Genomic DNA, 11699 nt, shown 5'->3' on the forward strand with positions numbered 1-11699 from the left:
GGGGGTGAGGTGGTGGGGAATGACAGATTCATTATAGGCCTGGAGAGCAGAAAACATTTAATGCAGCTAATAAAGCTTTAATACAAGTATTTTGTATACAGTACACAAAGCAGAATCAGAAATACCATACCACCTTCCAAAAACATACCTGTTTGCCACTAAGTTGATAAAAGGAAAGCTTTTGACCCCAATCGGCTACAGCTAAAGTATCATTGCGTTCATCTCTAAGGACAACAAAAAAAGTTAATGGCAATTTTTATCATAACTTACTTGTAAATTTCTTAGAGCAACAGAACCAAGTAATAGGATAGCAGAATATATTTCAAATTACTCAAAACAAACAAACAAAGCAGTAACAAAAACCTACAACCACCAAATGAAAGTACAGCAGAGAAATCTTACCATTTAAAACTGAGGAAGACAGCTTAGAGACAAAGGAGAAATCAGTCTCCTTTACAGGAATAACTGAAAAGCTTGATTCTGCTATGTAAGTAGCAGGTACAGTGAAACTAGTGGTCCTTTTAAACAAATGAAGCACCTGGGCCCAGATTCTGACCTTAGCTACAGTAGTGTAAAGTCACCATAACGTCAAAAACAATACAGCTTAGCAAAACAACTACAGCTATGAGAACACAAGGCAGAAAAGGAAATTGTTCCTGCCAGACCAGCAGCATAGTGAGGAAAGGGTTCAGTACCAAATTTGTTAACTTTGGTACTCTGACACGATCTGTGCAGCTTGGAACAAAACGTTAGAGTCACCTTCTCTACAGTCTTGCTTAGGAAGAAGGGAGATGGAAATCTGAGCATTCTGCTGCAAATAATGCTTCTAACCCTAAGCTGAAAAAAAAAAAGAAAACAAAAAAGCTCCTGAAAAGCTAATGTTCGGTAAGCCTTCCCTTTGCTCAATGCGCAAGGTATGCATTTGTGAGAAAAAACAATCTGCTATCACACGCTTAAGAAGTATCTCACAATGAACACGTACTGGCAGAATAAATTAGTACTGTACCAGCAACTCGTAATCCTGGATTTCCTAACTTTTGAATACCTGGTTTGCAACCTGCATAAATACTCTTTGCCTTTGCTGCTTTTTGTAAATCACTCTACTGGGTAATACAGATGGATGTATCTGTATGTATGTATGTATGTGCCTTTGTAATTTCACTCACAAGCTGAAATCCACAATGTAATTTCACTCACAAGCTGAAATCCACTTCTTCCTGCTGGTCTTCTACCTGTGTCTCACTACAGTGTCTATTGCCAGGCCTGGATTTCAATTCTGGTATCTCCTCTACATGGCTGTTATCTGACTCCTCTTGTTGATCTGCTCTGCTCCAAAATCTCTCCCACCTACTGCAATAGCAATTGTTTATTCACATATATGTCACAGCATTGCCTCTGAATTGAAGTGCAAACAGGTTCTCCCCTCCCTCCCCCAATCCAAGCAACAAAGACAAAAGAAATGTTTATGATACCTAAGCAGAATTTGTTCCCAGTTTATCCATGTAATTAAACACTGGCAAAGACAAACCCCAATACACAATCACTAAAAAATAAAAGAAGTAACATATTTGCCATTAATCTGTTCCAGCAGGTTGAAAGTCAAGCCTTCCTGCCATCAGTCTACCTGCTATCAAGAATTAGCTGGTCAGCATGAAAAAACAGGAAGAATTAAATTATTTACCTGGATGGATTCCAACAAATTGACCATATTGGAGATGAAACGCCCCCTGTTCGCTCTATTTTAACTTTCTCTTCACCATTTTTATTCCGTATGCTGACAATGCCATTGAACATCCCCAAAGCAAGGTACTGGCCATCATTTGTCCAGCTGATAAAACATACACATACAGAAGAGCAAACTACTAAAAACAAGCATCAGGAAGGTAACATGGTACAGCATACTCAAATAGGGACAATAGATTGAAATATATTTCTAAAAGGGAGATCTGGGATATAGCCAGTAATCCTTACAATTTGTTTATGCACCTAAATCCCCATTTACGGCACCAGCACGCAGTTCACAGCAAGAACATTTTATTACACACACAAATAAAGCAGAAAAAAAATAAAGATACCATCTGCTTGCCATACTTCTATGGTGCTAATTAACACATACATTTTTGAGAATGAGATCGTTGACGGTAGACCAGACTTTTAAAAGCTACATTTAGAACACGGAAACTGCATGGTGCTGGGTTACAGGAGACCTGCTTCTATGCTTGTCTCTACTGTAGTAAGCTGGATGACTTTACACAAATTAGTATAGCCTTGCTTCTGGTTCCCCACGAAAGTAGTATCACCTTCTGCAAATACCAACAACACGGAAGACGAACAGCTCTGCAAAAAAGTGTGTAATTATCTTTCCTCCAACTTCCTTGTGCTGTTACTGCACAAGTTGGCTAAACAGATGGAGAGAGAAATTAAGACACCAGCTCAAAACCAGAGCACCTCCCTGGTACTTTCTGACAGGGTTTGTTTTAACAGTACCAAATAAACCTCCCAGACCATTTACTATTTAAAGTGAAATAAACAAACAAAAAAAGCAGCTCTCTGAGAAGACAACACAAGAAAGAACAACTCATCTTTGGTGAGTATTAGTCTTATTTCTACTGGAGCATTCTACATACCATTAAAATATTTTAATAATGAAAATGGCAGAGCAGCATAAAATACGCAATGCTACTACTCAGCAAGCTGGGAGAGCCCCTCTCATACTGGGTGCTCTGTCTTGACAAACATTGAACTACTTTGCTTGAACTTTTTTCCTTTAAGCTTGCAGATTATTTGAACCATTTGTACTGAAACTAATGCAAATGATACAGGTAATTATTAAAACTTACCTACAGCAAGTAATCTTACTGCTAGCTTTATGTTTAGAGACCGACTTCTGTTCAGGAGACCACAAACCTTGATAAAAACAAACAAGAAGCCAAAGTAAATTATAGGTAAGCTTTTACCAGTCTTCAGATTAGAAAATACTATTGTCAGAAAATTCAGTTTGGACTTCAAAGTCATCAAAGTCTCAATCACTGTTAGAAGGACATTTAAATACACATTATATAATCAGTAAAGGGGGAAATACCTAATAGAGGAAGGGTTTCTCTGGAAAAATCACAGTAAAAGTACATTTTATTCTAGGACATGTTACTACATAGTCCTCTCCAACTGATTTTAAATGATATAATTAAGAATCTAACGTTACTTAACTTTAGCTAACATATCTCTCCTGGACAGAAAGAGCCATACATATCTGTGGTTAGCTTAGTTATACAGCTTTTATGGAATTCAGTGACTTAATGGAAAAGTGAGAAGACATACCAAAATCACTGGAAGAGCAGGATGCCAACTGATGAGTAAGAGGATTGTATGAAACGCACTGTATAGAGTCATTATGCCTAGAATGAAGTTACAATCGCATTTCAGTAAGTCACTCTTAAGTGCCTTTTTCTGACTTTCAGCGAGATAGCAGCAAGGCTCACCAGATGGCAGAAATAACTTGATCAGCTTGTATTACATCAAATTAATCTGCAATTACTGTAAACTAAATCCATAATAAAACCTGAAAAAATTGTCTCTGCATGGCACGATTCACTGCGTTTCATCGAGATCAGCTAAAAACGTATGTAGGTGGTGGTTTGTGAGATGTGATTAAAGGTTATATCCAAACCCTAAGCATGCTTGGGTATGCTCCGAACTAGTGCAGTCGCTCGTGTATAATAACTAGTAATAATTGTACACACACATTCAGAAACAGAATTTGAAGATGTAGCTTAAAAGAGACAGCATATTAAACATAGCAAGAGAAATATGGAAGTACACTGAGAAAAAAAGTACCAAACCTTACCTTCAGTTTGGTCTTTGACCTAGTTCTGTATTAAGTTGGTTTATTACACAGATCAGTTATATTCCATTTCATTTCATCTCAACCTACAAAGTTTCCCTAGTTCTTTGCCAGCTCTCTAAATTGAGAGATTAATCTAAGCCTTCCCGCCCTCTATAATGCCTTTAATTGCTTTCCTGCCTCATTCAGGTACTTTGACTATTCTTTTCCTCTTCCCTCTCCCATTAGCCACTGGCATTTTCTCTGACCTTAGTTAACCTTCTTCCAACTCTCTCATCACTTACTCTTTGACACCAGGGTGCATAATCAGAGGCTGTATTTGAGGCGCACAGAATTAAAAGGCATCACTTACGTGTATTTCAGAATTCCTTCTAACTTTGAAGTCCAAATTATCACACTTTTATCAGCTGAGCCAGACGCAAAACGTTTGCCTAGGAATTAAATATAATTTAAATCGCATACACAAGAATCCTTTGCACTCCGAGTATTCAACCAAATAGAGAGCAAGATGTTCTTGAACTGGACAAGGCTCAAATAATAACGGACCTAACACTGTAAGTGTCTTGATGTGGCTGCACTTCTCTATGTGAAATTCCAGTGGCTTTATTTTGATACTCCTTCGGAGACTGCCTCATTAAAGCCCAGTAATGCAAGCAAGGAGATGGCCTTTCCAACGCTGCCAGTCACACATTGAAGATTTGTTACCAGTGTCAAGAGAAATGTGACATATTTTCAAAGGCATTGGCTCTAACTTAAATATTAGTATTTGAGAGTAAGTCCTTCGAATCCACACGCAGTACTTCCTCACGGAATGAGCACCAGAAGCAATGAACAAACTAGAAGCGTAAGGTGACCTGTACTGAGCATGCTAACATACGAAGGATCAGAAGATTGGGAAGCTTTGGGAGAGGAACTGCTGGAACAAAAATTCAAGGCAAGTGGAGTACTAGAAAGGGGGATCTCTAGGGTAAGCCTTCTACTGACATTACCTCAGGAGGTGTCATGGGAGGGGAGGTGGGGACTACAGCTCCTGGATTAACAGGTAGCCTTACATGTAAAAAAAGAATCGTTCCTTCTGCATGTAGCATTTGTGAGGCATTTCAAACTCCCGATTAAAAACAAAGAAACAAAACGAAACACCACATGCACACATGTTCAAAACGCTGTTACTAGAACAACCCTGAATTCGTTACCAATTTGCGGTAAGAAATGGGAGATAATATGCACTTTACAAAACGAACTAATGCTATCCTAAAAAAGGGGTATTTACCATCTTTAGCATAAGCCACACAGTATACCGTGTCCTTATGACCTTTCAAAGGTTGAATTAAGGTTCCATCAGAAGTATCATATACCTGTATAAACAACAGGAAAAAAAGTTACCTTCCAAATGAGGACTATGGCACTAAATTACCTAAGATCAACAAAATTGTATCTGCTTTTGTTTTTTTTTTTTTTTGCATGCAATACAATTCACACAAAACCAGGCATTTTAAAGTGGAAAAGCAGTTTTCCTTAATGTAATGCTTCTCTTCCAACATTTTGAAAGAAAAAACACTAAGCATTAGGAAAACACACGCACAAATGAAATTTCCAAACGAGTCGTTTGTCCTGTCCACCTTACTTCGTCCCCTTCCTTCCTCACATTAGGAATGTTTAAGCACAGTAAGCTGCTGGGAGGACCATCGCTAAGTGCACTGTTCTGTGAGTGCTGGGGATTCAGGAGCCTGCCTTCCTTCAGCTCCAGCCACCTCTCGGCAGCTGTGCAATCCATCCCGCCACCCCGGCCGGTCTCACACCCATCCCACCCGAAAGCTTTGGGGGAGACGGTGAGCAGGTCTCGCTGAGGGGCGAGCGGCAGGCACGCTGAGCCAGGGAGCGTGCTGGGAGCCCTGCTTGAGGCCGCTCTCAAGGCACGGACATAAATTTGCGTTTCAGAGATTTTCACGTGGGAGCAGAGCCTGCACGGCACACTGCCCGGGTCAGCGGGTCGCCAGCTGCTCCGTGAGGTGTGAGCACCAGATGCCATGAGCAACACGGGTCCGTTACTGTGCGAAACCGAGCCTGCAGCCGGGCAAGACACGGTAAGGAGCCTCGGGACGCTCTGCAGAGCCCGGTTAATGCACTGCAGGCCCCGGGCTGCAGCACCAGGGGGCAGGGGGTGTGGGGGGGCGGAATCCTCGGGTGCCGTGTGAGGGATCGCGCTCGTGCAGCCCTGACTGCGGGGAACGGGGCCGCAGCCGCTGCCCTACCAGGAGCCTGTTCCCAGCAGCGATTATCAGCTGAGTGCCGTCGGGCTTGAAGGCCAGGTCATAAATGCTGCGGGAGAGACAAACAGCGCGGGGTGAGCAAGGGGCGGCCGGAACGGGCCCGGGGCCACGGCCCGGCCCGGCAGCACCACCCCAGCGGGCCGTGGCCGCGGGGCCGCTCACCAGTGCTCCGCCTGGTCGCGCCAGGTCAGCGCGGCCCGCATGGCCGGGAGGGATCGGGCCGGGCCGTGCCGGGCCGCCGCCCGGTGCCCTGGCAACGCGCATGCGCAGTGAGGCCCGGCGGGCGGCAGGGGGCTGCCGGCGGCCGGGCCGCAGCGCGCAGGCGCGGCGAGAGCGGGGCCGCGGCGGGAGGGGGCGTGGCGGCGGGGTCACGTGACCGCGGTGCCGAGGATTTCCCGCCGCCGCGCGAGGGCGGGGCCCGCATGGCGACGGGCGGCGGCGGCGTGACGTCACAGCGCGCGGAGGCTGCGAGCGGCGCGGGCCCGGGAGCTGGGGCCGGGGCCGGGGTCTCGGTGCGCGCCGCCTCCGTGCCGGGCCCACGCCGAGGCGCGCCCGCGGCTGTCCCGGGAGCGGCGGGGAGCGGCCGCGGGGCGCGCTGCGATGAGGCCGGTGGCGCCGAGCCCCAGGGAGGAGCGGCGGGGCCGGGCGGAGGCGGGCGGAAGAGGAGCCGGGCCCGCAGCCGCGCTGCAGCGGGGAGCCCCGCCCGGGCCGCGGGGACGCGGAGCCTGAGGCCCCGGGGGCGGCCGGGCGCGGAGCACGGCCCTGGCGGGGAGCCCTCTGCAGAGCCCAACACGGGGAGCGGCCCCGCAGCGCCGCCAGGTACGGGCATGGCCCTGCCCCCTGCCCCGGGGGGCTCCGGGGCCGCGCAGAGCTGCCCGCAGTGACCCCGAGCTGCTCCTGCACCTGCACCCGGCCCACCTCTGGCCCCCGCAGGGAGCACAGCCGGGCCCGCTGCCGGCCCCCCCGGCTGCACGGGGCGCTCCCGTCCCCCCCTGCACCGACCCCTTGGTGCCCCTGCCCCGCTGCCCGGTTTGCTCCGTGGAAGCGGCTGCTCACAGCCGGGCTGGTGCCGCAGCGTGCGGGCAGTGCTTGATTCTTGGCTGTAGTCTGAGCCTGGCTTCCCAGGCTGCAGCAGGGCGGTGTTTATTGCTGCAAGGCTTTTCTCACACCTGCAGCACGGGAGCGCTGCGGGGAGCCTGCAGCACGCTGCTCTTGTGCACCCCTGCCTGAAACCCTCACGTTCCCATCACAACTGAAAGGAAATGTTTTGTGAGGCATGATAGCAAAAGAGGTGCTTTTCTTTCCCATGGTAATGCTGAGGCATTATTTCTTTCCAGAAGAGCCTATCCCCCGAACACAGGTGGAGAGGAGGAAAACAAGCCCGTATTTCTCAAGTAAATACAGTAAGGAAGGTACGGTGCTCCCCAGGGAAACAGACCCTGCTCTGGGGGGAGGGACAGGCTGGCTCAGGACGCGGTGTGTCAGGAAATGTTCCCAGTTTCAGGCTGGCCACACGCAGTGGCAGCAGGGCTCTGCTTTCGTGATAGAGGGAGGGCCTCTTCCAAGGGAGCATACACAGCACGGCACACGGGGCCGTGTGGGCAGCCCCGGTGCTGTGCCAGCGCTGCAGTGCGTGTGTTCCCGCACAGTTCTGCAAAAGGGAGCGTGAGAGTCACCCTGCTGCACCCGCACGCACTGCCCCACTGTGCTGAACCTGCTGCACAAGTGCATTTTTGTAATTATTTTCCTTCCAGTGGGTAATTCCATCCTTTACTGCCCAACACATTTTCTTCTGTTGCCTTTGTGCGCAGCTCCAAGCCCGCCTCGAAGGAAGGCGCTCAGAAAATGGACTCCTCCCCGTTCTCCTTTTAACTTGGTCCAAGAAACGCTTTTCCACGATCCGTGGAAGCTGCTCATTGCAACCATATTTCTCAATAAGACGTCAGGTAAATGGAGTAAAATGGTTTCGTGTTGTATAAATGTTGGGTGGTGTTATCATAGGATCGGGACAGCTGCCAATTTTTTGTGGCATTAATGAAAGAATAAATATAGATTAGCTTGTGTTGAGGTTAAAAGCAATCTTTAATATGCGTCTCCTGCCTCAGCAGAAGCTCACTTCAAGAAATGAGCCTAGATAATCAAAGGAGACGATTTCTTTGGGTAGGTAAAATGGCGATCCCTGTGCTCTGGGAGTTCCTTGAGAAGTACCCTTCTCCCGAAGTAGCCAGAACCGCGGACTGGAAGGAAATGGCAGAGCTGTTGAAACCTCTCGGCCTCTACGCACTCAGAGCGAAAACCATAATCAAATTTTCAGGTATATTCCTAGAGAAGTCTGTGGAATGGTGAAAATCAGACTAGCAAGAAAACCAGCGTTATTCTCAAACTGTGCCTTGTGATGTTTCTCCTTGCTGAGTGTGGGTGGTGCTTTATCTCAGGCAGCCTTGGGGTGTTTTGGTTGTATGTGCAGAGCTGTAATCGTATTGTCTTAACTGAGTGACTTGTACTGCTAACCTAGCCATGGTTTTTATTTAAAATATTGCAGAATGGATGTGGGGTAATAGCCCATTTTGTTTAGACCTGCTCTCTAGGATCTGTGTGCACGTGGTGAGCTGTGTGGCTGTGTTCTAGATGAGTACCTGACCAAGCAGTGGAAGTACCCCATTGAGCTGCACGGAATTGGGAAATACGGGAACGATTCCTACAGGATCTTCTGCGTCAACGAATGGAAAGAGGTGCGTGGTGCTGCTGTTCTGCTGGGGCTTGGGCTGGGGTGTGCTGCAGGTGGGGGGAGTCTGTCCTGTCTGTGGGACTTTTACCTATGTACTCGCTTGGATTGAAAAATCAGAGAGCGATTTTTCTTCTGAAGAGAATTGGTTGAACTCCCATGAATGTACTCTTTACAAGTCTGAGACTTTAAGTCAAGGCTGGTATCACCTTCATTTTTTTTCTGTAATTCCCTGTTTTTGCTGTTTTATTTCCACACGGTGGGGGTGAGGTGCAGCTCCCTGCTGCAGGGTCGGGTTCTTACACTTAACGCCAGCAGGGTCCTGCCACCCCTCTGAGGCTTTGCTGTGGGGATGCTGTTGTTGGGGGTGTTGAGGGGAGGGAGCGTTCTGCTCTCTGTCACGGCCTTTCTGCAGTCCCTGCAGGCTGTCCCGGCCGGCCAGGCCGCGTGTTGGGCAGCAGGACCGGTTACCCGGAGGCCTGCTGCCGTGCCGGGGCTGCCTCGTGCGGTGGGTGGGAGCGGGGCGGGGGCTGGCCCAGGCCCTGTCTCAGGCCGTTGCGTGCCGCAGGTGCAGCCGCAGGACCAGAAGCTGAACGTGTACCACGCCTGGCTCCGGGACAACCGCCAGCAGCTCGGCGTGGGCTGAGCGGGGGCACCCCGTGGTGGTGAGGCGCCCGGCAGTGAACGTTTTAATAATAAAAACATCAATAAATCAATCAATAAATCAATCAGTGACCGCCGCTCTCGCTGTTGTTTTTGTTGTTGCCGCCCCCGGGGCCCTGCGGCCGCCACCCCCCGGCGGTTCCCTGAGCCGGAAGTGGAGCCGCGCTACGTCACTTCCGGCGTGCCTCACGCGGCAGAGCCGGCACGCGGCGGGGGGGGGGGGGGGGGCGGGCTCCAGCTGCGGCCACGCGTATGCGCCGCTAGGGGGCGCTCCCGGGGCAGGGCACGGGCGGGAGCGGCTCGGGGCAGGTCCTGGCAGCTTCACAACCCGCGGGCAGGCGGCGGGGGGCGCGGGGCGGCGCCGAGCCCCTCTCCGCGGGCGTCTCCCCCCGGAGCGAGCCCCCCGTTGGCCCCTCCCGGCGGCGGCGCTGAGCTTTGCGTGGCCCCGCGAGGGGGCGGTGCCCGCCCCGTGCACGCGCGTGGCGGTACCGCCCTGCCAGGACCTCCCCCCCCGCCCCATAAGGCCCCGCGGCGGCGCCGCCTCCCTCTCTCGGCGGGCCCGGCCGCGGCAGCGCGCACGGTGAGGCCCGGCCGGGGCCATCCGCGCCCATCCCCCGCGGCCCGGGGCCCCCGGGCCCCCCGCCCGCCGCCAACGGGACCGGGGCGCCCCGAGCGGGGCCGGGAGCTCCCCGGCGGCACCGGGCGGCGGGGACGGGGCTCGGCCGTGAGGTGGCGGGGGACGGGGGGTGGTTGGGGGGTGTCCGGCGGTGCTGGCGGTGCTGGCGGCGGGGGGAGCCCGGGCGGGGGCGGGGGCGCGGGGCCCTCCCCGGACCGCAGCTGGGGAGCTGCCCGTGCTCCGCCGGCCTCGGAAACGGGAGGCAGAGCGACGGCAGCGCCGCGCCCATTCCCCCGCGGGCCTCGCGGTGGCCGGCGGGGGAAGACGGCCCTGCCACAGCCACACGCGGCACCACGCGGGCGGCGCCTCCGCGCTGAGGCCCTGCTCAGCCGCCTCCCTCTGCCCCTGCCCCAGGCACCATGCCGGCCCTCAGGCCTCTCGTGAAGCCCAAGATCGTCAAGAAGAGGACCAAGAAGTTCATCCGGCACCAGTCTGACCGCTATGTCAAGATCAAGGTAAAAGCTCGCGGCAGCTCCGTTTGCTGAATGGCTTCGGGGAAATCGGCTGGGGCTGCTCTCAGGGCTGGGGAGGGTTAGGGCCGGGTGTTGGTGCTGTGGGTCGTGCTGTGGGGTCGGTAGCTTTGGAGGCCCATTTTGGCTAAAGCTGCTATTCCCGTGTGGGTGCTTCCAGACTGATTTGGTTTCTGAGCATCATTTTTTTCCCTATTCCTTCAGCGCAACTGGCGGAAACCAAGAGGTATCGATAACCGAGTTCGCAGGAGGTTCAAGGGTCAGATTCTGATGCCCAACATCGGTTATGGGAGCAACAAGAAGACGAAGCACATGCTGCCCACGGGATTCAGAAAGTTCCTGGTCCACAACGTCAAGGAGCTGGAAGTGCTCATGATGAGCAACAAGTAAGTCTGCGGTGCCACCCCGTAACGGTGCTGGGGGGAGGCAGAGGGGAGCACGGTCAGGGGCAGATGTACAGGGGAGACCTGGGAGGCTGCAGCTCCCAGAGCACAGGGGCTGCCTCAGTTTCCTAAGGGCTGCCATGCACTGGTGGGAGGCGTACAGAAAGCTGCTCGGGGCTGGCACGTTCACACCTGGTGAAAACACCACGTTAAAGTGGTGCTGACAGCACTGGTTTGGTAAAACAGCATCAGCTGTGGCTTTGCATCTGTTAGGACACCAGCCGAAATGTCCTGCAGCCATCTACTTGGAGCACTGCTCCAAAGCAAAGTACCAGGTAATGCCGTTAGATCGCAGTGACTCCATTCAAGGCTAACGAGGCTGCTCCGCTCCCTGCAGGTCATACTGCGCAGAGATCGCTCACAATGTGTCTTCAAAGAACCGCAAGGTGATTGTGGAGAGAGCAGCGCAGCTTGCCATCAAGATCACTAATCCAAACGCCAGACTGCGCAGCGAGGAGAATGAGTAAACAGCCTCCTGCAGCTGGGATGTATTTAATAAAGTGTGAACACAAACTCTGCTGAATGTTGTCAATGCTGCAAGGGGAGGCTTTGGTTTGCCAGCTCCTGGGGGCTTGGCCAGCAGAGCTGTGGCCCCGCTCACACCCACAGTT

The 11699-nt window shown here is 51.8% G+C and overlaps 3 protein-coding genes across 10 annotated transcripts in view; 2 read left to right on the forward strand and 1 right to left on the reverse strand.

Annotated features, from left to right (window-relative positions):
• IFT122 (intraflagellar transport 122) overlaps positions 1-6426 on the reverse strand; it is a 32473-nt gene extending 26047 nt beyond the window's left edge. For 3 of the 7 annotated variants that reach the window (XR_003500411.3, XR_003500410.3, XM_038185676.2), the window contains exons 1-9: positions 6274-6426; positions 6094-6160; positions 5112-5196; positions 4194-4272; positions 3319-3395; positions 2841-2907; positions 1682-1828; positions 1198-1350; positions 149-224 (exon numbers count right to left, since the gene is read on the reverse strand). Coding sequence is in view for 5 of the 7 variants with exons in the window: in XM_038185676.2 (XP_038041604.2) it covers positions 149-224; positions 1198-1350; positions 1682-1828; positions 2841-2907; positions 3319-3395; positions 4194-4272; positions 5112-5196; positions 6094-6160; positions 6274-6314 (792 nt within the window). In the remaining 2 variants the exon portion in view is untranslated. Of the gene's footprint in view, positions 1-148; positions 225-1197; positions 1351-1681; positions 1829-2840; positions 2908-3318; positions 3396-4193; positions 4273-5111; positions 5197-6093; positions 6161-6273 lie in introns of those variants that run through there. The other 4 variants (XM_027468057.3, XM_027468058.3, XM_072044194.1 and 1 more) reach the window with 4 other exon arrangements.
• Positions 6427-6518: 92 nt separating this feature from the next.
• Positions 6519-9571, forward strand: MBD4 (methyl-CpG binding domain 4, DNA glycosylase). Its single transcript, XM_038185677.2, has 6 exons — positions 6519-6930; positions 7449-7523; positions 7923-8057; positions 8276-8425; positions 8740-8843; positions 9405-9571. Exons 1-6 carry the CDS (start codon positions 6534-6536, stop codon positions 9480-9482), a joined length of 939 nt encoding a protein of 312 aa, XP_038041605.2. The 5' UTR covers positions 6519-6533; the 3' UTR covers positions 9483-9571.
• A 351-nt stretch (positions 9572-9922) lies between these two features.
• RPL32 (ribosomal protein L32) lies at positions 9923-11601 on the forward strand. Of its 2 annotated transcripts, none has more exons than XM_027468061.3 (4): positions 9923-10079; positions 10530-10630; positions 10850-11031; positions 11426-11601. In XM_027468061.3, the coding sequence occupies exons 2-4, from the start codon at positions 10535-10537 to the stop codon at positions 11553-11555; spliced, it is 408 nt and encodes a 135-aa protein (XP_027323862.1). In that variant the 5' UTR covers positions 9923-10079; positions 10530-10534; the 3' UTR covers positions 11556-11601. The 2 variants fall into 2 exon arrangements, with proteins under 2 accessions (XP_027323862.1, XP_071900190.1); XM_072044089.1 differs by lacking the exon at positions 9923-10079 and adding an exon at positions 10205-10228.
• Positions 11602-11699: the final 98 nt, after the last annotated feature.

This window comes from Anas platyrhynchos, chromosome 13 (assembly GCF_047663525.1).
Source record: "Anas platyrhynchos isolate ZD024472 breed Pekin duck chromosome 13, IASCAAS_PekinDuck_T2T, whole genome shotgun sequence".
Lineage (NCBI taxonomy): Eukaryota > Metazoa > Chordata > Aves > Anseriformes > Anatidae > Anas > Anas platyrhynchos.

Bases quoted from the DNA above. Each gene is read 5' to 3' on its own strand.
- RPL32 (XM_027468061.3), top strand. From the start codon at position 10,535: ATGCCGGCCCTCAGGCCTCTCGTGAAGCCCAAGATCGTCAAGAAGAGG. The intron at 10,631-10,849 runs GTAAAAGCTCGC...CTATTCCTTCAG, and splicing joins ACCGCTATGTCAAGATCAAG to CGCAACTGGCGGAAACCAAG. The intron at 11,032-11,425 runs GTAAGTCTGCGG...CGCTCCCTGCAG, and splicing joins GTGCTCATGATGAGCAACAA to GTCATACTGCGCAGAGATCG.
- MBD4 (XM_038185677.2), top strand. From the start codon at position 6,534: ATGGCGACGGGCGGCGGCGGCGTGACGTCACAGCGCGCGGAGGCTGCG. The intron at 6,931-7,448 runs GTACGGGCATGG...ATTTCTTTCCAG, and splicing joins CGGCCCCGCAGCGCCGCCAG to AAGAGCCTATCCCCCGAACA. The intron at 8,844-9,404 runs GTGCGTGGTGCT...TGCGTGCCGCAG, and splicing joins GCGTCAACGAATGGAAAGAG to GTGCAGCCGCAGGACCAGAA.